Source organism: Zootoca vivipara, chromosome 5, assembly GCF_963506605.1.
Source record: "Zootoca vivipara chromosome 5, rZooViv1.1, whole genome shotgun sequence".
Classification (NCBI taxonomy): Eukaryota; Metazoa; Chordata; class Lepidosauria; order Squamata; family Lacertidae; genus Zootoca; species Zootoca vivipara.
This window is the reverse complement of record NC_083280.1, coordinates 98,160,680-98,186,395: the sequence shown is the minus strand read 5'-3', so window position 1 is coordinate 98,186,395 and position 25,716 is coordinate 98,160,680. Positions and strand designations below refer to the sequence as shown.

The following is a 25,716-nucleotide window of genomic DNA, read 5'->3' as shown; positions in this document are numbered from 1 at the left end:
TCTGTCAACAAAAAGCTTTAGCAACGAAAAGACAGAAGTGTTGAGAAGGGGGCTGAATTTAGTCCCTGGAAAAGGAAGAGGTGTATGCCCGGCAAAACAGTTAAAGCGACAAGCAAACAGTGTCTTACCAGAGACCCGCAGAGCACTCACTCTGTCAATGGTAACTGCCAAGCAACAGCTAAGGATGGCTGAAAAGATTATTCGTTTTGCAAAACTGGAATATGCAGTTAATGGGTGGAATTAACAATTAAGGAGATCACTCCGCAAGTGCAGGCATTTCTGCTTGCCTGATGGAGCGACCGCCCCATCCAATGTTTGTGGGGTTCTTCCAAGCCCCCAAGCCATCTTGGGAAAGGTGCATGGGGAGGGGAGGGGAGCACCATTCACTAGTAGGACTCACTCTGGCTCCCACTAGCGCAAGTAGTTAGTTGAATCCATCCCAAAGAAACTAACCACTATCATTAACACATTCTTTGGGTTCTGCTGCAGAGTCTAACCTTAAATGTTGTTGTTTAGTCGTTTAGTCGTGTCCGACTCTTCATGACCCCATGGACCATAGCATGCCAGGCACTCCTGTCTTCCACTGCCTCCCGCAGTTTGGTCAAACTCATGTTCGTAGCTTCGAGAACACTGTCCAACCATCTTGTCCTCTGTCGTCCCCTTCTCCTAGTGCCCTCCATCTTTCCCAACATCAGGGTCTTTTCCAAGGATTCTTCTCTTCTCATGAGGTGGCCAAAGTATTGGAGCCTCAGCTTCAGGATCTGTCCTTCCAGTGAGCACTCAGGGCTGATTTCCTTCAGAATGGATAGGTTTGATCTTCTTGCAGTCCATGGGACTCTCAAGAGTCTCCTCCAGCACCATAATTCAAAAGCATCAATTCTTCGGCGATCAGCCTTCTTTATGGTCCAGCTCTCACTTCCATACATCACTACTGGGAAAACCATAGCTTTAACTATACGGACCTTTGTAGGCAAGGTGATGTCTCTGCTTTTTAAGATGCTGTCTAGGTTTGTCATTGCTTTTCTCCCAAGAAGCAGGCATATTTTAATTTCGTGACTGCTGTCACCATCTGCAGTGATCAAGGAGCCCAAGAAAGTAAAATCTCTCACTGCCTCCATTTCTTCCCCTTCTATTTGCCAGGAGGTGATGGGACCAGTGGCCATGATCTTGGTTTTTTTGATGTTGAGCTTCAGACCATATTTTGCGCTCTCCTCTTTCACCCTCATTAAAAGGTTCTTTAATTCCTCCTCACTTTCTGCCATCAAGGTTGTGTCATCTGCATATCTGAGGTTGTTGATATTTCTTCCGGCAATCTTAATTCCGTTTTGGGATTCATCTAGTCCAGCCTTTCGCATGATGAATTCTGCATATAACCTTAAATACCTGCCCTGAAATGTTTGTTCATTTTAGCTGTAGCTGTGTGCCAAAGGCATTGTTAACCAATATGAAAAGATTACATTTAATTTTATTACAGCTTCTACAGCTAGAAGAAGCGATGGCCCAAATGGGACAAAACTCCAGACAATTCCTTCTCTCCAGCCGCAACAATGCCGGTGCAGCTCCGGAAGAGAACAGTCACAACAGATCTGTAGACATCGCAGAGCAAATGGAGATGAATATCAGGTATCACATGGTATTAACACTCTGTTTTTCCTTCTGGTAGCTGTTTGGTTTTTAAGCTTGTATGAGGTCAGTTCTTACAATATATGTTAGCTGAGTAACTAGAGTGGAAATCCAGTGTTACCATTTCTGAAGATCTGCGTTATCTAGACCTCATCATGAAATATCTAGCAGTCTTTTCCGTCTCCAGGTCACAAATAACAGTCATTCATAAGAAGCCCAGCTGTTGCAAAGAGCAGCTGACAAAACCATCTTCACTGCATTCTCTAGATACCTTGTCTTTTAAAGCTACTTAACCTACTGATCAGTGCATAAAACTCCCCCCCCTCATTAAAATGGTATTTTTGTTTGGAATAACTCAGCAGCAAGACACACTTATTTCAAAGATGTGCCCTTTATTTTTCTACTGGCTGCCTGTTAAATTTTTATCACACCTTGACATAAGAATATAAAGACTGCAGAACCTTGTGACACACCAAAGATGTAGCCTTGCAATTGAGTTCCCCAAAATGTTTCTAGTCCATCTGCCCAAATGAAACAGAATAAAGAGGAAAGCAATACTGTTCTCCAATTTACAAAAAAAAAACCTTGCATACTTCACGTACTTGTAGGCAATTCTTGCCATGGGCAAGTGGCCATTTACCACTTTTTAAATTAAAGACTAACGACGGAATCCAATGCATGTTTCCTTGGAAGGATTTAGGCCCATTCTTCTTTACAGCATTGCTTCAGTTCATTGAGGTTTGCTGGCATTTGTTTATGCATCGCTCTCTTAAGGTCCCGCACAGCATTTCAATTGGGTTGAGTTCCGGACTTTGACTGGGCCATTGCAACCCCTTGATTCTTTTCTTTTCCAGCCATTCTGTTGTAGATTTGCTGGTGTGCTTGGGATCATTGTCCTGTTGCATGACCCAATTTCAGCCAAGCTTCAGCTGTTGAGCAGATGGCCACACATTTGACTGTAGGATACTTTGGTATACAGAGGAGTTCATGGTTGACTCAATGACTGCAAGGTTCCCAGCATACCTGCCAAGTTGCTGTCAGAGAAATAAGGGACCGGGCCGGAAATAGCAGACCGGAAGTAGCGCTGCCGCCATTTTGGAGCTGGGCGGAGCATGCTCAGAAGTGACTTTTGATGCTGCTTTGCCTAGTTCCAAAACGGCCGCCGCGCCAGAAGTCGCACTGCAGCCATTTTGGAACTGGGCAGAGCAGCATCAAAAGTCGCTTCTGAGCATGCTCCGCCCAGTTCCAAAATGGCCGCTGTGCCAGAATAAACCGAGGAAAAAACAAAAAAAAATCCGTTTTTCTAGCTACGAATAGCTGGAAAAACGGGGATTTCCCGGGGAAAACGGGAGACTTGGCAGCTGTGGTTCCCAGGTCCTGTGGCTGCAAAACAAGGTCAAATCATATCCTTCCACCACCATGCTTGACAGTTGGTATGAGGTGTTTGTGCTGATATACTGCATTTGGTTTTCACCAAACATGGCACTGTGCATTATGGCTAAACATCTCCACTTTGGCCTCATCTGTCCAAAGGACATTGCTCCAGAAGTCTCATGGTTTGTTCAGATGCAACTTTGCAAACCAAAGCCGCGTTGCCATGTTCTTTTTTGGAGAAACGAGGCTTTCTCCTGGAAACCCTTCCAAACAAACCGTACTTGTTCAGTCTTTTTCCAATTGTACTGTCATGAACTTTGACATTTAACTTGCTAACTGTTCAATAAATCATGACACAGCGCAATATGTCATGTGTTGTTGTTCATCTGAGGTTGTATTGACTTAATTTTAAGACCTGCTAAGCAACAAATGATTGCTGTTATGTCCCAATATGTAAAACCACAGAATTCAAAGAGGGTGCTCTTTCTTTTTCCCGTGACTGTAAGTAGGGCTTATATTCAGTATCGGATTGCAGTCTGGCAAATGTTTTGTGGCATAAGCTTTGCTAGGCTCCTGTTCCCATTATCAGACAAATTCTGTGCGAATCCAAATGCTTATTGGGCACTGTGAGGGACAGGGGATATCGCGAAGTCCCTCCCCTCCTGAGTTCAAGCCCGTCCCCGAGCAAAGGGGAAAGCAGGGAGAGTTCCGATTCCAGTGGGGAAGCAGGAAGTCGTGTCCGAGGCTCAGGCAAGGTAGAGGAGCCAGGGTCCCAGGTGGGACAGGAAGGGGCAAGCAAGGGGGGAAGACCCATCCCTCCAACTCCAGAATTACGCAGGAAGAGGAGGGGCAAGAGGATGGGTCTGCCAAAGCTTTTGTGTTGGAGAAAGACGCGCCAAAAGCCATTAGGAGGTTCTGAAACCGACTGACAACATCGCTCCGTGTAAATAGCAATGACTTGAGCACTGTAAATACGCAGCACCAATAAAAGAATAAAATGCAGAGCTGCGTAGCGTCGTTACTCTGAAGTAGTCCACTCCGGCCACTGTGACAGCAACCTCCTAATCCTTTTTGGGCTACTTCGGAGTTGCCGGGATGAGCGTGTCCGAGGCGGAGAAGTGGCGGCAGATCGCTGAGCAAGCCCAGCTAGAACTGCAACAGCTGTCGCTGCAGGCGCAGGGAGAATTGAAGGCAGCTAAAGAGGAGACTAAGAAGGTCCAGGACGACCGGCTACAACTTGCGGAACAGGTGAGAGAGCTCCAGGAAAAAGAGCAGCATTTAAGGGCGGTGGCGGTAGACCTCCAAAACAAGCTGGATGCAGAGAAAAACAAGGCGGGAGGGGCTCCCCAAGTCCAAGTGCTGCCAGGAAGGAGAGCAGGGACCCTTGTAAGCAAGTTCAATGGAGACCCGAAGGAGTTTCAGGGCTTTGAGACTGAGATCGTGTATGCTCTTGAGCTGCACCAGAATGAGTTCCCCGATGATGAGCACAGAGTAGCGTTTATTGTGGAACATCTCACCGGAGCAGCCAGGGAGTGGCTAAGACCATTAATCGCAACCAAGAATCCTTGCATGAAAAATGTCCAACAATTTCTAGAAGGTTTGAGGACGATGTATTCGTCCGATAGTCATTTGGACCAGACTAAGGAGGAACTGCATAATTTACGCCAAGGAAATATGACAGTTCGCGCATATTGGGCGAAATTCACCATGCTGGTGCACAGACTGGGGTGGGTTTTGGATTCGCCTCCCATGCAAGCTGCGTTTTACTTGGGTTTGAGCGAGGAGGTGAAGGATGAACTCTCGAGAGGTCCAAAGCCCAGTACTATGGATCAGCTGAGCAAAGCAGCTCTGGCGGTGGGGGTGAGGCAGGAATCCCGGTGGAACGACAAGCAAGCGACGCGCGCAAAGCGGGCTTGGTTCCCACGGTCGCAGGAGAAGCCACTCCCTCAACAACCCTTTCAGGCCACGCCTGGAGCCAGCCAGGACCAGGAGCCCATGCAGATTGATAGCGCGCGCGCGCGGGCTTTTCAAACCCCAGCGGCGCCAAGACGCAAGGAGGGAAGGGGCGGGAATTGCTTTCTCTGCAACTCACCCCAGCATCTCGTCAGAGACTGCCCACATCGCAGGGAGTGGCAAGGAAAGGCGGGAACGGTGGTGCCCTCCCCCACTGACGCAGCACCACAGCAGGGAAACGGGAAAGCCTGGCTGCAGGAGACAAGGGGCAGCAGCCAGGCACAGTCAGCAGACAACAGCCCCAGCCCGCCCACCCGCACAGAGAGGTGCAGAGCCAGCCCACCCCTCCCAGAGCAGGAGTGGTTCTAGAAGTGACGCTAACGCTCCCAAATGGCTATCCCCTGACGGTCCTCGCCTTAATTGACAGTGGGGCGTCCGCCAACTTCTTCTCGAGAAGCTTTGCAGAAGAGCACCAAATCCAGCTTTTGCAGTTGGATTTTCCTCTGCACGTAGCAACCATTGACGGCAGGGAGCTGCTGGGAGGGGCCATCACACATCAAACCCCCCCCATGAGAATGACGGTGGGAAGGCACTCAGAGACACTGGCGTTCAACGTCACCACCATCTCAGACCCCCCCATCGTCTTGGGCATGAGCTGGCTGGCGCGCCACGACCCCTCCATAAGTTGGCATCAGAGATGCATCACTTTTGGATCGGACTTTTGCCTGGAACATTGCATGCAGCACCAACCAGGGGAGGGGCCTCCGATAGCCACGGTGGCCACCATGCACGTCAAAGGGGGTGAGGCGATACCCAAGCCGTACTGGGACCTGCAGGAGGTCTTCAGCGAAGCGGAGTCCGACCACCTACCCCCACACAGGTCTTTTGACTGCCAGATCAACCTGGTGCCAGGGGCAACTATACCCCCAGCCAAGCTGTACGCCATGTCAGACCAGGAGCTGGAGGATCTGCGCGCTTTCATCGACAAGAACCTCAAGCGGGGGTTCATAAGGGAAAGCAAGGCAGCAGGGGGCAGCCCGGTCTTCTGGGTGGACAAGAAAGACACGCAACAGCGCCGTCTTGTGGTGGACTTTAGACGGCTGAATTCGGTGACAGAGCCCGTGGCTTTCCCCATGCCCAGAGTGGATGATCTCCTGACAGCGGCACGCAGGGGCAAGATTTTCACCAAGCTGGACCTAAGGGGGGCGTACAACTTGATCAGGATCCGGGAAGGAGATGAATGGAAAACCACGATGTTCACGCCTCTGGGCTCTTTTGAATATCTGGTGATGCCCTTCGGTTTGCAAGGGGGCTCAGCATGCTTCCAGGCCTTCATGCACCACGTCCTGGGGTCCCTCCTCTTCAGGAAATGCTTGGTCTTCCTAGATGACATCCTTATCTACTCGAATGACCCAGTGCAGCATGTGAAAGATGTCAGAGAGGTGTTGCAACGCCTGAAGGAGAACCACCTGTATGTGAAGCTGGAGAAGTGCAAGTTTCACACCAAGGAGGTGGACTTCCTGGGCTACAAGCTGTCAGACAAGGGGCTGGCGATGGACAAGGACAAGGTGCAGGCCATCCTGGACTGGCACAGCCCCAGGACGCGCAAAGATGCCCAACGCCTACTAGGCTTCGCTAACTTCTACAGGAAGTTCATCAAGAACTTCTCTCGCGTTACGGCTCCCATCACGGACTGCCTGAGAGGCAAGCAGAAGTTCAAGTGGACACCAGAGGCGCAAGCAGCGTTCGAAAGCCTCAAGAGAGTGTTCGCCTCAGACCAAAACCTGTTCCATGTGGTGCAGGACGCGCCCCTACGCATTGAGACAGATGCTTCTGAAAAAGCTGTGGGCGCAATTTTGTTGCAACTGGACGCCAACAGGGAGTGGAGACCCTGTGCCTTCTTCTCCAGGAAGCTGACACAGCCTGAACGCAACTACACAGTGTTTGATAGGGAACTTCTTGCGATCTACGCTGCGTTCCAGCACTGGCGACACTTCCTGGTGGGCGCGAAGCACCCCATCCAGGTGTGCACAGACCACAAGAACCTGGAGTTCTGGAGAACTGCCAGGGTGCTCAACCAGCGGCAGATACGGTGGGCAGAGTTCTTCTCGAACTTCAACTTCTCCATCCACTACATCCCGGGGGAGCAGAATGTCAGGGCGGATGCCCTCTCCCGCAAGCCAGAGTACATGGAGGAGGAGGCGCCACCAGCCCCAAGGCACATTTTCCCCCCGTCGGCATGGTCCTGCGGAGCAGCTGTGGTGAGCGAGGCAGAACTCACAGCACTGACGGCAGCGGATGAATTTGCCAACCGCATCTTCAGAGAACTGAGAGGGGGGAGGGAGCAGGCAAAAGACTTTGCAGAACGCAGAGGGCTGCTTTTCTACAAGGGTGCGCTGTACCTACCCACCACCCAGCTTCGACGTACGGTCCTCAAGCAGATGCACGACAACCCTACAGCGGGGCATTTTGGAAGGGACAAAACCGCTCACCTAGTCATGAGACACTTCTGGTGGCCAGGGGTGCGGGAAGATGTTCGAGACTATGTAAGGGGCTGTACCACCTGCCAGCGGGCGAAGGTGGTCAGAGCAGCGCCACCAGGGTTGCTGGAGCCCTTAGCCACACCACACAGGCCGTGGGAAGTGGTGTCCATGGACTTCATCACAGATCTGCCTTCGTCCAGGGGTAAGACTGCAGTGTTGGTGGTGGTGGACCTTATGTCCAAAATGTGTCACTTTATACCGTGTGCCAGGGCAGTCTCGGCAGAAGAGACAGCCAAACTGTTTGTTGATCACATTTTCAGACTGCATGGATTACCTTTAAGGGTTATTTCGGATCGTGGCCGCCAATTTGTTTCCAGGTTCTGGCGGCGGCTCATGAACCTCCTGCAGGTGGAGGTCAGCTTGTCGACGGCTAGACACCCGCAGACCAACGGACAAGCGGAGAGGGTCAACGCCATTCTGCAGCAGTACCTGAGATGCTACGTCAGCCAGCGGCAAACGGACTGGGTGGATCGCTTGCCACTAGCAGAATTTGCCTACAACAATGCAGTGCACGTCTCCACAGGGGTGTCGCCCTTTAAGGCCAATTACGGGCGCGACCTCAGATCTTTCCCAGAGAGGGAGAGGGAGGAGGAGGAGGAGGAGGGCCCACAGGCTGAGGATTGGGCAGAGGAACTGGAGACGGTGCACCAGCAGCTCAGAGAACACTTGGAGAGGGCCAAGGAAGCGTACAAAAAGGGGGCAGATCGCCACAGGCGACAAGGGGAGGTCATCAGGGTGGGGGACAAGGTGTGGTTGTCCTCGGAGGGCCTTCCCACCAGAGGGAGGTGCAAAAAGCTGGCACCCAAAAGGCTGGGCCCCTTCACGGTCACGCAACAGGTAAACCCGGTGGCATACAGGCTGGCACTGCCAGAGGACATGAGGGTGCATCCAGTGTTTCATAGATCGCTGCTGTCGCCGTACAGGGAAAGCAGCAGGCTCCGAGACAGCGAACAAACCCCCGAGGGAGGGGGGGAGAGGGAAGGCAGGGAGCAACTCAATGAGGCCACGGCCATCCTGGATTCAAGGTGGGGGGTGGGGGGACTGGAGTACCTCATGGCATGGGAGGATGCTCCACCGTCCCAGAATGAATGGGTCCCAGCCACTCAGATACAGGAGGAATTCTTGGTGGAAGAATTTCACGCCCTCTTTCCCCACAGACCCAAGCCCTGGCACATGGAAAGGGAGGGGGAGGAGGAGGAGGCACGGGAGAGCAGCTCACCATGGCGCTGGGAAGCGGAGTTTGAGGAACCAGAGGATGAGGTATGGGTGTCACCGAGATCCACCCAGTCAGAGGAAGGAGCAGATTGGCAGAACGTTTTTACCCCCACCAGCTCTGACGCCACGGACTTTTTGGGATTCCCGTCAGCCCAGGCGGAAGGGGGGGGCTCGCAGGACTGGGGGGAGGTATTCACACCAACGGGCTCGGAGAGCACTGAGTTCTTAGGCTTCCAGTCGTCACCGACACATGGGGGGGGCCTGGGGAGGGGTGAAGGAGAGCTTGGGAGGGGGGTGGATGTGAGGGACAGGGGATATCGCGAAGTCCCTCCCCTCCTGAGTTCAAGCCCGTCCCCGAGCAAAGGGGAAAGCAGGGAGAGTTCCGATTCCAGTGGGGAAGCAGGAAGTCGTGTCCGAGGCTCAGGCAAGGTAGAGGAGCCAGGGTCCCAGGTGGGACAGGAAGGGGCAAGCAAGGGGGGAAGACCCATCCCTCCAACTCCAGAATTACGCAGGAAGAGGAGGGGCAAGAGGATGGGTCTGCCAAAGCTTTTGTGTTGGAGAAAGACGCGCCAAAAGCCATTAGGAGGTTCTGAAACCGACTGACAACATCGCTCCGTGTAAATAGCAATGACTTGAGCACTGTAAATACGCAGCACCAATAAAAGAATAAAATGCAGAGCTGCGTAGCGTCGTTACTCTGAAGTAGTCCACTCCGGCCACTGTGACAGGCACCTATCAAAATACATTGCTCTAATACAACAAAAGACTGCAATAAATTCATTTAGTCCTCAAAGAAGACTAGAGGGACCCACCTCTAGTCCCAGATTCAACTCTTAGAATTCACAGTTGAAATGACTTTTCATGAGACCCTGGCAAATTGTTATCAGTCATAGGACGCAATTGTGAACGAGATGTGCTGGTGGTCTGACACAGGGTCAGGCCACATCATATGCCCATCTGCCGTAGGACATGTGTTAGCGGCAACAAACAGCCACATTGACCGCTCTGCAATAAGGACACAAAGGCACTGCTTCTGTTAAGCTTTCCCTTTAGAAACAACAGCAAAATTCACAATGTTATCTTCCGCAAGCATCAAATAAGCTTTATAGATTACATGATTGATAAGTCCTAATCTAATTAGCACATTGCTTTCCCTCCCGCAAGAGAATTCTGATCTACAGCAGAATTGGATTTGTATGTTTGGGGGGGGGGGTCAAATTCTGACCTCTGACAATCCAAACTCTGTATCCCTTAATTATGCAAATTAAGGCAGTATGCAGAATTTGTCATAAGGTACTGCAGTGGGTGGCTCTGTGGTTTAGACCACAGTTTAGACCACAGTTTAGACCACAGGGATTGCCGATTGGAAGGCCGGCAGTTCGAATCCCTGCGACGGGGTGAGCTCCCGTTGCTCCGTTCCAGCTCCTGCCAACCTAGCAGTTCAAAAGCACGCCAAGTGCAAGTAGATAAATAGGTACCGCTCTGGTGGGAATGGCGTTTCCGTGTGCTGCTCTGGTTTGCCAGAAGCGGCTTAGTCATGCTGGCCACATGACCTGGAAGCTGTACGCCGGCTCCCTCGGCCTATAGAGCGAGATGAGCGCCGCAACCCCAGAGTCAGACACGACTGGACCTGATGGTCAGGGGCCCCTTTACCCTTTTACAATAGCCTAATGGCGGCTTATTAGACTTCAGGGGGTGGAAGAATCACAGCAACCTAGAGATTTTTTTTAAACATTTTTTTATTTATTTACTCTTATTATTTTGAAGAATTGTTCCTTGGTAGATACTTAAGAATCTCAGTTCATATAGTGATTATAGCCACTTAAAGCCATCTAAGCTAGCGGCCATCACCCCATTAGATGGTAATGAGTTTCATCAGTTAATTATATGTCTCCCATTGCTGATCCTTCGTTTAAAAAACTATAAATTCCCAACATTTAGCTGTTCCTCATAGGGAAGCTGCTCCAACTTCTTGACCATTTTAATTGTTTCTTTATCAACTCTCTTATATCATTTTTGAGAGGGCAACCACAAGCTTATTATGCATTATTTATGTTCAGTCATTTATCAGTTAAGCTGTCTGTTTGCCTGTTAATTTGTTCAGCATTGGGACAGATCTGTAATGAAGGATCATCTTCATGTGTGTTCAACATTTCCAGGGCTGCAACCCAAGTTGGATATCAGCTTGCAATGATAGGGGACGAGTGTAACAGGACGTACACTGGGAAACGGGAGGATTCACTGCTTCATCTTGCAAAGGGGTAAGGTCCGCCTAGGTGGGTTTTCTGTATTCTAATTCTGAAATGCCTCTTTCAATAGCAAGTGCTTTTTAAATGCTCACCAGTTTGTACAAACAAACAAAACCTCTCTGCAAGTAAAAATGAGCAAGGCAAGAAACTTCCTTTGTAAGTGTTGCTACTTTTCATTTGCGTTGTGCATTTCACCTTTAAATGTAGAGGAACATAAAAAATAACCGACCCAACCTGAAATTGGAAGTGTTATATTCCATCCTACCACCTTTATTCCTTCAAAAGGGAATAAATTGCCTTTTTGCCTCAGTTCTTTGAAGAGTCCTCATTGTGCCTAGGTGCCCACTTGTTTGCAGGATTGCAGTTGGCCACTTGACCAGGGTGCAGAACAAATCAGCGGTTCGAATCCCTGTGACGGGGTGAGCTCCCGTTGCTCGGTCCCAGCTCCTGCCAACCTAGCAGTTCGAAAGCACGTCAAAATGCAAGTAGATAAATAGGAACCGCTACAGCGGGAAGGTAAACGGTGTTTCCGTGTGCTGCTCTGGTTTGCCAGAAGTGGCTTTGTCATGCTGGCCACATGACCTGGAAGCTATACGCTGGCTCCCTCGGCCAATAATGCGAGATGAGCACGCAACCCCAGAGTTGGTCACGACTGGACCTAATGGTCAGGGGTCCCTTTACCTTTAACTTGTTCATAAATGATCTGCAGTTTGCTTATAATCCCCAGTTGTTTAGGGCTGTAAAAACTAAACGAATTGAGAGAAACTTCAGAGGGATCTCCGCAAACTAGGTATTAAAATGGCAAGTGTGATTCCGCGTCGGCAAGTGTAAATTAGTGCACATTGAGGCAAAAAATACTAACGGGGTCTGAGCTGCAGGTGACTGAGCAGGAAAGCGATCTTTGGATTCTGGTGGATCACAGTGAAAATGTTGATCCAGTGCAGGCATAGGCAAACTCGGCCCTCCAGACGTTTCGGGACTACAATTCCCATCATCCCTGACACTGGTCCTGTTAGCTAGGGATGATGGGAGTTGTAGCCCCAAAACATCTGGCGGGCCGAGTTTGCCTGTGCCTGATCCAGTGTGCATCTGCTGTGAAAAATGTGGATGCCATGTAAGGAATAATTAGAAAAGGGGTTGAAAATAAAACTGCCAAAATCACGATGCTTTTATATAACTGTATGTGAATTGAAAGCATTTGGAATGCTGCACGCAGTTCTGGTTGCCGCAGCTCAAAAAGGATATTGTAGAACTGCAAAATGTTCATAAAAGGGTTACCAAGCAGATGAAGGTACTGGAGCAACTCCCCTAGGAGCAAATGCTACAATGGTGGGGCTTTTAAGCTTCGAGAAAGGGCAAGGAGTAAAGGGAGGACATCAAAGAACATTATGCATCCCTGGCGTGGAGAAAGTGAGCATAGTTTTTATCCCTTCCTCATAATACTAGACCCGGGTTTGTCCAATAAAGCTGACTGTTGAAAAATGAAGGGCACACAAAAAAGGAGTACAGTCATACCTCGGGTTGTGAACGTGATCCGTGCGGGAGGCATGTTCGCAACCCGCAGCGCCGCGCCTGCGCACACGCATGATGCAATTCGACACTTCTGTGCATGCGCACGATGTTTTGCACTTCTACACATGCGCAAGCGCCGAAACCAGGAAGTAACCCCTTCCGGTACTTCCGGGTTCGACGCGGTCCGCAACCCGCAGCGTTTGCAACCCGAGGTATAACTGTACTTCCTTGTACAGAACATTGTTAATCTATGGAATTAAAGCTAGGATGGCTTTAAAAGGTAATTGAAGAAATTCATGGAAGATAAAGCTATGAATGGCTGCTCGTCATTATAACTGTGACGCCTGCAGAATCAGAGGCCATGTGTGTCAGGAAGGGGAGAGTCCTGCTTCTAGATGGGCTTCTAATAGGCATCAGGTTGGCCTTTGGGAGATCAGGATTCTGGACTAGAGAGTCCTTTTCATCTGATGAAGTGCAGCTCTTACATTCACATTCAAGCCACCAGGTGGCTTATAGACATCGTAGACAACTACAATTCTTGGCAGCCAATTTTTGTTTGAACGTCTGCAAAGCTGACTCATCTGTGTGCTCAAATTTGGCACAGGCTTGACTTGTAAGAAACTGTGGATTTATATGTACATATTTATATTGTCTATGCTACATATCTATGGCCAAACTATAAAGGTAAAGGTAAAGGACCCTTGACAGTTAAGTCCAGTCGCAGACGACTCTGGGGTTGTGGTGCTCATCTCGCTTTACTGGCTGAGGGAGCCGACGTTTGTCCGCAGACAGTTTTTCCAGGTCATGTGGCCAGCATGACTAAGCTGCTTCTGGCGAACCAGAGCAGCACACAGAAACGCTGTTTACCTTCCCACTGTTAGGTAAAGGTAAAGGACCCCTGACCATTAGGTCCAGTCATGACCGACTCTGGGGTTGCAGCGCTCATCTCGCATTACTGGCTGAGGGAGCCGGCATACAGCTTCCAGGTCATGTGACCAGCATGACAAAGCCGCTTCTGGCGAACCAGAGCAGCACACAGAAACACCATTTACCTTCCTGCTGGAGCGGTACCTATTTATCTACTTGCACTTTGACGTGTTTTCGAACTGCTAGGTTGGCAGGAGCTGGGACCGAGCAACGGGAGCTCACCCCGTCACAGGGATTCAAACCGCCGGCCTTCTGATTGGCAAGCCCAAGGCTCTGGTTTAGACCACAGTACCATCCGTGTCCCTGCTTGTTTGATTAGAAGCACATTTAATACTTGATTTGGAGCTCAGGGTTCATTTCCATGCCGCCTGTTTAATTTTAAACTAAATTCTAATTCTCCCAACTATTTTGTTTCTCAATAGGATAGCTGCCAATGTTTTTCACACTTGTATCTGGAGTAATTTTAGAAGTATTATAAAAGCCTCTGGGAGTTTTTTGAACAGTGGCTGGAGAAAGAAGATTCTCGACTGTAACTGGGTAAATTTCATATTATTTTCATTTGCAATTTTTCAACTGAGGTGCTGGAAAGAAGAAAAAAACGTAGTAAAGGGGAATTTGGAATCTTGCAGTGCAGTCCTATGCTTGTCTCCTTGTAAGCTGAAGTCCATTTAGTTCAATGGGGCTCCCTCCCAAGAATTGCATTGTCAGCATGCGGTTCAGCCCACTTTTGTGCTTTGGCCTGATGGTTTTCATAGAACTGAACTTTAAAGGTTCGTGGCTTATACTGCTATTAGGTTCCTGCCCAATTTTGCTTGTGTTTCCTTGAGAACTATTACAGTAATAGCAAATCGGGATAACCTCCATATAAATACATAGACCGTTGTCAGTGAATGCCAGAAAACAGTGTGCTTCCCTATAACCCCCAAATTAGTGCAAAATAGGATTTATGGGTTGGATCCAGAGAAGCAGTCAGTTCTGATATGCTTACTGAGAAGTCAGCCCCACTGAGTTCAATGAGATCTCCTCCTAGATAGGGGTACAGTCTTGCACTCAAATTCTCATTAAAATCAACTGGACTTAAGTCATGGCTATCTTTTCACATCAGTCTCGATGGGTCCAAAATCCAACCTAATGTGTTATGCTTTGGGCTGGCAGATCCTGCATTAACTAATTGCTCTTTCCTCCTCCGTTTTCCCTAGATTTCCAAGGGAGCAAAAAATAATGATGATTGTAGGCTTTCTATATTTACCTTTTTTAGAAAAGTTTAACTCTTATTTGTGAAGCTAGGAGTGGTTCTTGAAGGGGTTATGGATGGTGTCCATCACAGCACTGCCTAAGCCCATTTTAGTTGTACAATGCTGTGGCATCTAAACCTAGGGAATGCTACTGGGCTTGCTTGATCCCATTTCCCCACTCTTCACTTTGTTTCCTTGCCCCCAGCAGTGAAGAAAAGCAAAGGCTTTACCTTTCAATTAAGCTTGGGAACGCTTCCATCAAAACTACACTTGGTAGATTGGTTGGTCCTAACAAAGGCATTTCCTATGATTTTTTATTTTTTTTAAGCAGCACTAGCATTGCGCAAACAGGGAGCTTTTCATGTGGGAGAGAATCCCAAGATGTGAAGAACAAACATTTTGCGGCTCCTGAATTCTGAACTGGTGCAGCTGAGGAAGTACCACGTTGCTGGTCTCCAACTCCCATCATTTATTTTACAAACTGATAAACCACTCCACAGCCTGGGGAAATCAAAGCAGTGCACAGTGTTGAGAAGATAACGTGCAAAACAAGCAGATTCAAAAAACCATTGAAAGCATTCCTTTATAGTTGTACAATTAATATTTCGTAAATGACTGGGACACACTTCCGGGGAAGCCTTCTTAAAACAAAAATGCCTTTGTTATGAGGCTGAGGGGAACTGGAGTCCAAAACCAGGACTGCAGGTCAGCCACTCCTGAACTACTGCAGTGTTATGTATTAAGTTAACTGCAGTACTCCTTCTGGCCACCATGGCTGCAGTTCTTACCCTGCCCACTGTGGCTGCAGTTCTCACTCAGGTCCACAACATGCAAATGAAGGATTGAGAGTGCTGTTCACGGATTGGGTAGCTAGGGGAAGTTTGTTACTGTTGCAAGTTACTGAGTACTATATAAGCCAGTTGGCTAAGCTGCTGTTCAGTCTGGACTCAGAGCTAGAATAAAGAGCTGGTTGTCTTGAGAGCTGTGTCTTCATCCTTCTTACCCACTATTCTACATGCAGGTATTTTTTTTCCTGCTCTCATTCTCTAATTCTGGTGGTTTTTAATCGGTTTGTTTATTCTGTTCCTACACAGATTCTTTGGGTCCCTCTGAACCGCGCGTGCCAGAAATGGTGGCCAGCCGCCCTGCTTGCTGTTTTGATGTGGGGTCTGGTCACTTATGGACTGCAGGACTAGTCGCAAGAGTTGCCAATTGAAGGTCACTGCTGGACTCTGACCAATCTTCAACTCACCCAGGAGGTGGCATTTGCTTTGTTTGTTTTTTTAAGAAGTTGGCTATGGATAACTTTTTTTCTATTTAAAATGTAGGCTAGTGCTGGGTCACTGCTGTTTTCATACTTTTAAAATAAATATTGATATGGGGTTGTTGCTGGATAACTACCTGAATTGCTTGTTTTGGAAAGATGTATGTTCAAGTGATTCAAGTCTGACTTTTATACTTTATTTCAAAAAAGAGAGGGTTTTTTTGTTTTGTAAAAGGGAATTTGGAAAGTTGACAGAAGGGTATGCTGGCCATCCTTTTTAACACTTGCTCTGTAAAATACCTAATGAAAATTGGAGATCTTAAAAGACTTGAGAAATAAAACTGATGTTCCAAATATGTCAAATCTAATTACGTTATTTCTTTCAATGTATGTTTGAGCGTGAGCCATACTGCACACATCCCATTTACCGATCCAGCCATCTCTCTCCTTTTCAGGACTTACTTTCATCCACATATATCAGAGACTGCTTTGCCACAGACTCCCGATATTAGTATTACACCCATTTAGTTGGTTCTTTTCTCCCTAGTGTCATTCTTTCAAGCTTTATATGAATATACTGTATGTTAGAAATGACATCTGAAGTTGATAACACTCTTGAGCTCTCTTGGCTGGTAGCTTTTGACAGAGGCAATGTCTTAATGACATACATATTGATTTCTTACGTTGTACCGTTGTCTTTGGTTGCATGAAGCCTCAGAAGGTCCCCATGAGGTTTGGTCCTCTGCTCGAACAAATACACTTAAAATAGTGGGGGGGGGGTTACTTTCTGATGCTGGTCATATGATATAGTGGACTCAGAAGAGGACAGAATGGGGGCAGGGTGGGCTCATGTGTGCTCGGCCAATGGGAGCAATGCTCTGGTTGCCACCTGTATTCAATAAAGTTTATCAGGACAAAACTTGAAAATGCTGGTGTTAACACAAAAGTATGTTCCAGGGACCTATATTTACCAGTTCAGACTGCAGAGGGGGCTTGCATGTTTGATAAGAAAATCCCTAAAAATAAGATACCTAAAAACCTGTATGTTTTCCCTTAAGCTCCTTGGAGGAAGATAGGAAACACATAAATTAACATGGGTAGACAGAAAGCTTGTAGTTCAGAAAGATTATGTGTTTAAGGAATTGGTGGATTATAAAGTGGCTTATGTTTTTTAAAATATAAATTTGACTGATAAAAATCTTTAACATGTAATCAATTACAAGAAAATTAAAAGAGACAGTAAAAAAACTTGGTCATAACTCAACAAACAGCCACTATTTATAACTTCACATTGAAAGCTATGGAAAAGAAATGAATCTCAAGGCCCACTTTTGTTTGTTTAGTCGTTTAGTCATGTCCGACTCTTCGTGACCCCATGGACCAGAGCACGCCAGGCACTCCTGTCTTCAAGGCCCACTTAAAAGATGCAGGGGCTGGGGCTGGCATCCTTAGGCCAACGTATGCTGCAGGGGTGGCCAGTGTCCTCCCTGTGCCTTTCTCCCCTAAAACTTTCTCCTTTTTTGTATTTCTGCCACTTCACAGCTTCCCCAAGTCTGCAAATACCACCCTCTTATATGGATTTGGCTGCCTATGCACCAGCACTTGGATGAAGGGAATTGCTATTAATATATATGCCAATAATGACAACACTGACAAAAGTTTGCCAGGAAAACATTCAGAAAGACACAGAACTTTTCGAAGACACCTTTCAGGCCGCCTCCACCAGTTTGCTGCTGCTAGGGCTCTTGCAAGGCTTTTTTTTAGCAATCAGATTCTAAAAGCAAAGAATCAGTGTTTCTTTGTAGGACACACTCTTGCTTCAAAAACAAGAATTAGCTTCAAAACAGGAATTTGAACATTGAGCTGACATCATGCCACACCCTTATGATAAAGTATACAGAGGCCTCCTCTAAGCTTTAGTGTAGTTAATGTTTACACACATCAAGAGTGGAATTTGTCCTGACAGGCTAGAAGAAAATCAGTTTCAGATTTACAATGAACAATTTCTTCATAGAAACTGTACCTCTATTCCTTTCAGAAAGGTGCTGCTATTGTAGATAACACTGAACTGTGCAGTGCCATGCTGGCTATAATCCTGTGCCAGCTTACCTAAGCCTTCTACTGCTGGCTCACATCCAGCAATAAGATCCTGCCCTAAATATACGGTACCATGTCTGCAAATCACGGCAGCAGAGCTCAGCTCCAAGGGTGGATTTTCATATCTAGAAGTGGTTTGTTGTTGTTTAATAGCCAAGAATCAAGAAACCACATTGACACAATGCACTGGTTTTATTAGAACTGAAATCCCCACGTTTCAAAAAATATAATTTACTCTGGAAGATGTAGTTTATCTTTCAGTCTCTAACTCACTGACTTGACACGAGGAAGATCCAGGAACTAACTTTTTTATTGCAGTTCAGTGCTTTTGCACACAGATTTATTTCATCCCACAGGTGTCGCACAAACAAAAAGCACGCTTACATATTTGCTACAAAAGAAAACAGGATTTTTTTTTACCTATCTCAGCTGTAAGAAATGATTTAGACACTGCTGCCATCCTCTGGCAGAAGACTACCTAAGGTGATTCTAGAAAGAATAAAGGTAAAGGGGCCCCTGACCATCAGGTCCAGTCGTGTCCAACTCTAGGGTTACGGCGCTCATCTCGCTCTATAAGCCGAGGGAGCTGGCGTTGTCCGCAGACACCTTCCGGGTCATGTGGCCAGCATGACAAAGCTGCTTCTGGCGAACCAGAGCAGCGCACGGAAATGCCGTTTACCTTTCCGCCGGAGCGGTCCCTATTTATCTACTTGTACTTTGGTGTGCTTTCGAACTGCTAGGTTGGCAGGAGCTGGGACCGAGCAATGGGAGCTCACCCTGTTGCAGGGATTCGAACCGCCGACCTTCTGATCAGCAAGCCCTAGGCTCTGTGGTTTAACCCATAGCACCACCGTATCTAAAAATCCATCCACTGTTAGGAGTGCTTCCACATCAAGTGTTCAATGTGGGATGGTAACATTTTCTTCACTCGCTTTTTATGCAGCATCCTTATGATATAATCATGGGACCAATATCCTGTGTTTTGCCTGTAGTCCTGTCTTTTCTCGGGACTGCTTTTGACTGAAAAGCAAACATATATTGGAATGCTGTTAGCAAGAATACAGGTAACTTGCAATTTACACACGCTTAACTTTGCACAATCAGCTTTACGCACTTGGTTAAAAAAAATAATTTAAAAAGGTGGTGGGCATCTGAGGGAATTTTTTTTGGCAATCTCACCTGCTGTTGAACCCAACGTGCTTTGACTATACTGTATGTGATTTTGGCTATAGCTGTTCTCCGTAGAACACAACCCCCGTGTAAGTTGAGAGTGGCCTGGGATGCCATGAAACATTTCCCAGCTTTTCTTTCTTGACACCTTCTGAACAAGAAAAACTCCTGACTCTTATCTTAAACACTAATGCTGTTACCAGCTACATAAAAGCAGCTCATGTTCCTACTAGATCCACTGAAATTAAAAGGCACGGCTAACTTCAGCCCCTTAATTTTAATGGGTCTATTCTGAGTACCACTCAGTTGTCTTTAGCAGAGCCTTTTCTATATACAGTCAGCAAGACCCAACTCTCCAAAAACCTGTGGCCCCAATTTATAATTTTACTCATGTCCAGAAGGAAAACTGATGAGGTATTTTGCAAAATGGGGAGCTTAATAGTGTGAGTCTGAGTATTCTAAAACACTAATGGGATATTATGCATAGATAGCATACAATGGGTCACACAATCACTGCATCCAATATATTATCTCAGTGGGGTGAGTTACAGTTACCAATTATATACCAAATGCAGATCTCCCACCCACAATAAATGATATGTAAAACTAAGAAGAACATTTTAACTTTATTATTATTTCACTGATTCTTAAAAGTTAAAGCAAGACACTGAGCTTAAGTCACCACGATTCTTTGGCCAATGCAGGTACTATTGATCAGGCTTATATAAAGCAATTCTTTAAAAAGTTTGTAGCAAAGTAATTGATGAGTCATAATCAAATCTGTTTGTCTGAAGAAGTGAGACCCGGAGTGGCCTCTGAGGTTACAAGCAATTCTTCTGTGCTAGTTGTGTAGGGAGATAGCAATGGCACAACGGTATACATCTCCCTCTCCAATGTTGTGTCTTCCTCCAGGGATTGCATGATTTCATTTTTACCTAATAATAAATCCATTTAAAATGAAAACTTTTCCTACAGACATCTCTATGCTTTTTCATCTTCTGAAACGTCAATATGTTTATAGAACTTCCAGGCCTTCAAATTGCAGCATTTGAGGATTGTTCCTAGCTGTTTCCCAGGCCCCACTTCATAAGTATAAGGAAATCCTACTCCTTTTTTCCTTTCGTAGATGGCATGCATCGTCTGCTCCCATTTCACTGGAGAAACCAATTGCTTCACTAACAAGCGCCGGATCTGTTTCGGTTCAGTGTATCTCCGGTGTTCCACATTTGAATAGACAGGGATGAGAGGCTTCTGAATATTAACTGAGTTGAGGGCTTCAGACAAAGGTCCCACTGCTGGTTCCATAAGTTGCGTATGAAAAGCACCACTGACTGGCAGCATTTTCACTCTTGCAAATGAGTATTTTTTCGAATTTTGCTGCAAAAACTCCAAAGCCTGAAATAAAAACGAAACAGAACACTGAACCACAAAAACAGTTACTGCCTTCAATCTAGAACTGCTGTTAATGTCATTTGGCTCTTATGAAAACCCTGTAAATTCATTGTGGCCTACAAGTCAGAGGACACAGGTCTCCAAGAGGAAGAAAATAAAGGACATAAAAAGCATACAACAGAGACTTAAAACTTCATAGGGAAAAGTAAAGTACTGGCTTAGACTTTGCTACCCAAAAGTTGGCAGGTGGCTTTTATAGCTGAACTGCATTTGTAGCGCTTCCATTTTTGTTTTATATCAAGGGTAGCCGATGTGGTGCTCTCCATATGTTGTTGGAATACATCTCTGACTATTGGCCATGCTGCCTGGGGCTGAGGAGAGCTTTGTTCAAAACATTTGGAGAGCACTAGGTTGCTACATGTGCTTTACATCGTCATTGCATGTCAGTTAGATCCAGCAGCCAGGTGACAGGCTGCAATTCTAATCCCAATTACAAGCGGCTGCCTTTGAATATTGTTCAGAAACTGTAGCTGCACAGCTGTTGGCCAGGGTTAGCAGAACAGCATGCATTGGGAGTATTAAGGAGCTCCACCAGTCAGTGCCTATGTTCAATCCAAGGTACTGATGCTTAATTTTAAAGCTAGAAAAACTTGCAGTCGGGTAAACCAGGGAGCCCCTTTCACTATGAGGTCATCTGGCCCTGATATCTCTGTCTGAGGAGGGCAGCCCTTTTCCCATTGCAAAAGCGCTTGTCTGTAAGACCTGTTTGGCTAAATCTACCTTTAGAAATCAGTGAAAATCTTTTCATTGCTCCTTTCAAACATTAACTTATTTTTAATGCTGTTCTTCTGTTCTCATTACTATTGTTCTTATTATTGTGAAATGGTTTTTAATGTGTTTATTATTATTATTTTACATGTACTTTGCATGTAAAAAAAAGCAGGATAAAAATACAATTCATATAACAAGCAAGCAAACTTCTCCCCCCCCCCCCAAAATACAGAATATGACTAAGTACTACTGTTCTCTTGGCTGTCAGCAATGCTACTGAAAACCCCACAAATTTCAAGATATTCAGAACCATTATTTTGAAATAATACCTGCAAATGTCCTCCAATGACTCTGCTGTCTGGAAACAAGTAGTTTGAAACTTCACATACAGGATTTTCAATGCCCAATGACTTGCAATATTCACGAGCTTCCAAGCAAGCAGTGACATAATTTGAATTATGCCGGCCAATAACAGATAACATTCCACTTGGGACAGCTTCCGATGCCTCCTGCATGGCTTCAGCACGCACCTTCACTGCATATAAGGCTAAAGAAAAGAAAGAAACTCTAAGAGGACTTGACTTCAGCATAAGATAAATGGAAGCTACAAAGAAAAATGGCTGCGACTTTACAAACTTAAATGCATGTTTCCATGTACCGGTAACTATTAAACAGGTGAAAACTATGAAATGTTCAATTACACAATATTGTATTCTGTGATGTAGAGTAGCAGCTTGCAATCTTTTTACTTCTGGGGAACCCTTTCCGATCGAACTGATCACCACAGTACTTGCATGTGGTGCAGAAGATTCTGGGACCCAAATGTATTTTTTTATGCTTTCACTGGTTAACATGGATAGGCTGCATTCACATAACATGCCAAGCCATGCCTAAGGAAATTTAGTCATTTGGACATCACACCAAACTATCATTGAGCATGGCATAAACAAGTCTAGCCTTCTCCTAGGCTTGTAGAGTCCCACAGCTGAGAAGAGTACTGAAGTGTTCACTTCTGCTTTTATTTAAATTTTGCTTCCCATGTCAACAGAGCTAGGACCTGTGGTTAACACTAATGATGGTTACTTTCAACAAGCCGGCTTCTGAAATTATGGCTTGAAGCTGGTTGGTTTGAAACTAACCATAGTTAGTGAACGCTAACCAAAGTTTCTCTCTCCAGGATAACACAACAAAAAGCAATATTTCTCAACTGTGTGGGAGGTGAGAAAGGGGAGGCACAGAAGGCAGAGAAGCTGGGCTCGTGCACGCTATATTGAAACATAGTTCAGTGTGATGTCCAATGTAGCCTATGCTCTTGCACATCTGAATTAACAAAGGGAGGAGCCCAGCCAAAGAGCCTTGGCGTGTGAATCCCCCCCCCCCCGCAACACTGGCCAGGCAGCCATTCAGCAAGCGGGCTGGAGATGCAGCAGAGGCTGGGCTCCAGGGCCCAGAGACCCCCAGCAGCAGGCAGGGCAGGATGGGGATCCCGGGGGGGGGTGCCTGGTTTGTGTCCCCCAACTTGTGCACCCGGGGCTACGGCCCCCCTGCCCCCCTTGCTATGCCCCCCAGCCAGAACTACATGCTATCCTTTCATTGAAAAGATGTTAGATAAAGGATAAACATTTAATATGAGAGCACAAGGCTACTTTCTTGATACCTTCTGCATAGTCCATGGCTCCTGCAAAAACAAGGGCTGCATATTCTCCAATGCTGAATCCAGCAGCTACCACACAGTTCTCCACTACCTGTAGAAATTTAAAAATTCTTCAGTAAGTAACAAGTGGAAGTGATCCAGAAAAACCCTACGCAGTTCACAAAGCGTGAGAAACGCAGGAACGGCACCCCATCCCCTTGTGCACTGTCAATTGTGGTGCAGCCTCCATTGGCACAGAGAAAGTGGGCAGAGGAACATTCCCCCCCCCTCTCCTAACATTAAACTCTAGAAAAAGCATCCCAGGAAGCTGAATGTTAGGGCACTCCCTCCCACAGGTGAGGGCCTTTAAAAGAGGATTAGACAAAAGCATGGCAGTAGAGGGCAACCAATGGCTACCACAGTCAGAGCTTCTGAATGCCAGTTGCTGGAAGCCCTTGGTGGTGGGAGATGCTCCTGTTCTCCCCCCTGCCTTCCCACCCCAGCGGGCGCCTGCTTGGCCCTCTCTGCCCCTTTCTAGGGGAGGCGGCGGGCTCTCCTTCCGCCTGCCGCGGCTGCTCTAGCTGATTCTGCTGCCTGGCAGGGGGCTGGACTAGATGACCCCGGGGGTCCCCCTTCCTAAGGCCGTGGGAGCGTGGGCGCCCTGCCGGCATCCTCACCCTGGGCTGCTCCTGGTGGAGCTTCTCCACGGCGGCCAGGGAGCTGACGAAGACGGCGGGCTGGCTGTGCACGGTGCGCTGCAGCTCGGCGCCGGGCCCTTCGCAGCAGAGGCCGAGCAGGTCGTAGCCCAGGACGCCCTCGGCCACGCGGTACAGCTCCCGCACGTTCGGGTAGCGCAGGAGGCCGCGGCCCATCCCCACGAACTGGCTGCCTTGGCCGGGGAAGAGCAGCACCGAAGCATCCTCGGGAGCCCGGCGCGCCTTCCCGCCAGGCCCCGACCTCGTCGCCTCCTCCTCCACCGCCTCCCCCGCCGCGTCCCGCAACAGGTCCGCCGCGCTCGCCGCCTCCTCCGCGCCAGGAGGCCTCGGGGCTCCGCCTCGGCTGAGCCATCGCCGCGCGGAGAGCAGCAGGGCCGGGAAGGGGAGAGCGCGGCCTGCGGAGAGGCCCGACAGCATCAGGCGCGGCGCGGCGGAGGTCACCATGGCAACGGGAGCCTCGTCTCGCGTGCGGCGTCGGAAAGTGAAAAATGCAAGGCCTGGTCCGTTAGCAAAAAGCTTCCCCCGCCGCGGACGGGAAACCCGAACCGTAGAAAAGAGGGTTCCACCGCACCCAAGGTCCCCCCTCTCTCTGACTGAGTAATGCTTACACGTGGATGTTAGCAGCATATACAGAGGCACAAATCCAGATACGTATCTACCACTAAAATGCAGAGGCACAAATTCAGTGGCACGTCTGACTCTGAGGAGTAGATATGTGCCAGGTTGCTGCGTGTACGCGTGCGTACTGTGAGTCACAGAATTAAAGAGACAGAATTAAAGAGTTTTCTAGATATATGTTTAAAGTGTGAAGATGTAAAGGGAGATAGTCTCCAATCTGATACTCTTTAAGGTTCCACAACTTTTTTTCTTTTGTGCAACATAGACATTTCTAATCCCCATAGACATTCTGGTGACTTTGATGTGCGCATTTATTAACCTCTTGTTGTAGTTTAGTCGTGTCTGACTCTTCGTGACCGTATGGACCAGGCACTCCTGTCTTCTATTATCCTCTAAGTTCTCTTAAATTTCCCATCTAATAATGCAATTAGATATACACCTCTGCTCAGAAGTTAAGGCCTGATGAGCTCAGTCGGTGTGTTGAAGTTACCTTTAACTTAAACTGTTGACAAAAAAATAAAAAATAACGGCAACTATAAAACAGTAAAGGTTGTGTTTTTCTTTCATGACCATAATGGTAAAGGCAAAGGACGCCTGGCAGTTAAGCCCAGTCGCAGACGACTCCGGGGTTGCGGTGCTCATCTCGCTTTAATGGCCGAGGAAGCCGGCGTTGGTTTGCAGACAGAGTCAGAGAGAGAAGGGAAAAGTCCGTTTCCGGCAAAGGACCAGGTTTTGAAGCAGTGGTTCTCCAAGGGTGTTGCAGGAGAGAATGGCAAGTTTGGCAGGAAGATTCAAGTACAATCAAATAAACATCTTAGACGTTTTAGCAAGTTTATCAGCTCCATCTGGTACGCAGGCTGAGACCCTACCTGCTCGCGGACTGTCTCGCCAGAGTGGTGCATGCTCTAGTTATCTCTCGCTTGGACTACTGCAATGCGCTCTACGTGGGGCTACCTTTGAAGGTGACCCAGAAACTACAACTAATCCAGAATGCGGCAGCTAGACTGGTGACTGGGAGCGGCCGCCGAGACCACATAACACCGTCCCTGAAAGACCTACATTGGCTCCCAGTACGTTTCTGAGCACAATTCAAAGTGTTGGTGCTGACCTTTAAAGCCCTAAACGGCCTCGGTCCAGTATACCTGAAGGAGCGTCTCCACCCCCATCGTTCTGCCCGGACACTGAGGTCCAGCGCCGAGGGCCTTCTGGCGGTTCCCTCATTGCGAGAAGCCAAGTTGCATGGAACTAGGCAGAGGTCCTTCTCGGTAGTGGCACCCACCCTGTGGAACGCCCTCCCACCAGAGGTCAAAGAGAACAATTACCAGACCTTTAGAAGGCATCTCAAGGCAGCCCTGTTTAGGGAAGCTTTTAATGTTTGATGGATTTCTGTATTTTAATATTTTGTTGGAAGCCGCCCAGAGTGG

General features: G+C 47.6%; 1 protein-coding gene across 1 annotated transcript; it reads right to left on the bottom strand.

The window, feature by feature from the left end:
- Positions 1 to 18,108: 18,108 nt before the first annotated feature.
- Positions 18,109 to 24,159, bottom strand: MCAT (malonyl-CoA-acyl carrier protein transacylase). The gene is made up of 4 exons (XM_035138478.2): positions 23,636 to 24,159; positions 22,983 to 23,070; positions 21,655 to 21,872; positions 18,109 to 20,557 (listed from the first exon to the last, which is right to left on the bottom strand). The coding sequence occupies exons 1-4, from the start codon at positions 24,116 to 24,118 to the stop codon at positions 20,144 to 20,146; spliced, it is 1,203 nt and encodes a 400-aa protein (XP_034994369.1). The 5' UTR covers positions 24,119 to 24,159; the 3' UTR covers positions 18,109 to 20,143.
- Positions 24,160 to 25,716: the final 1,557 nt, after the last annotated feature.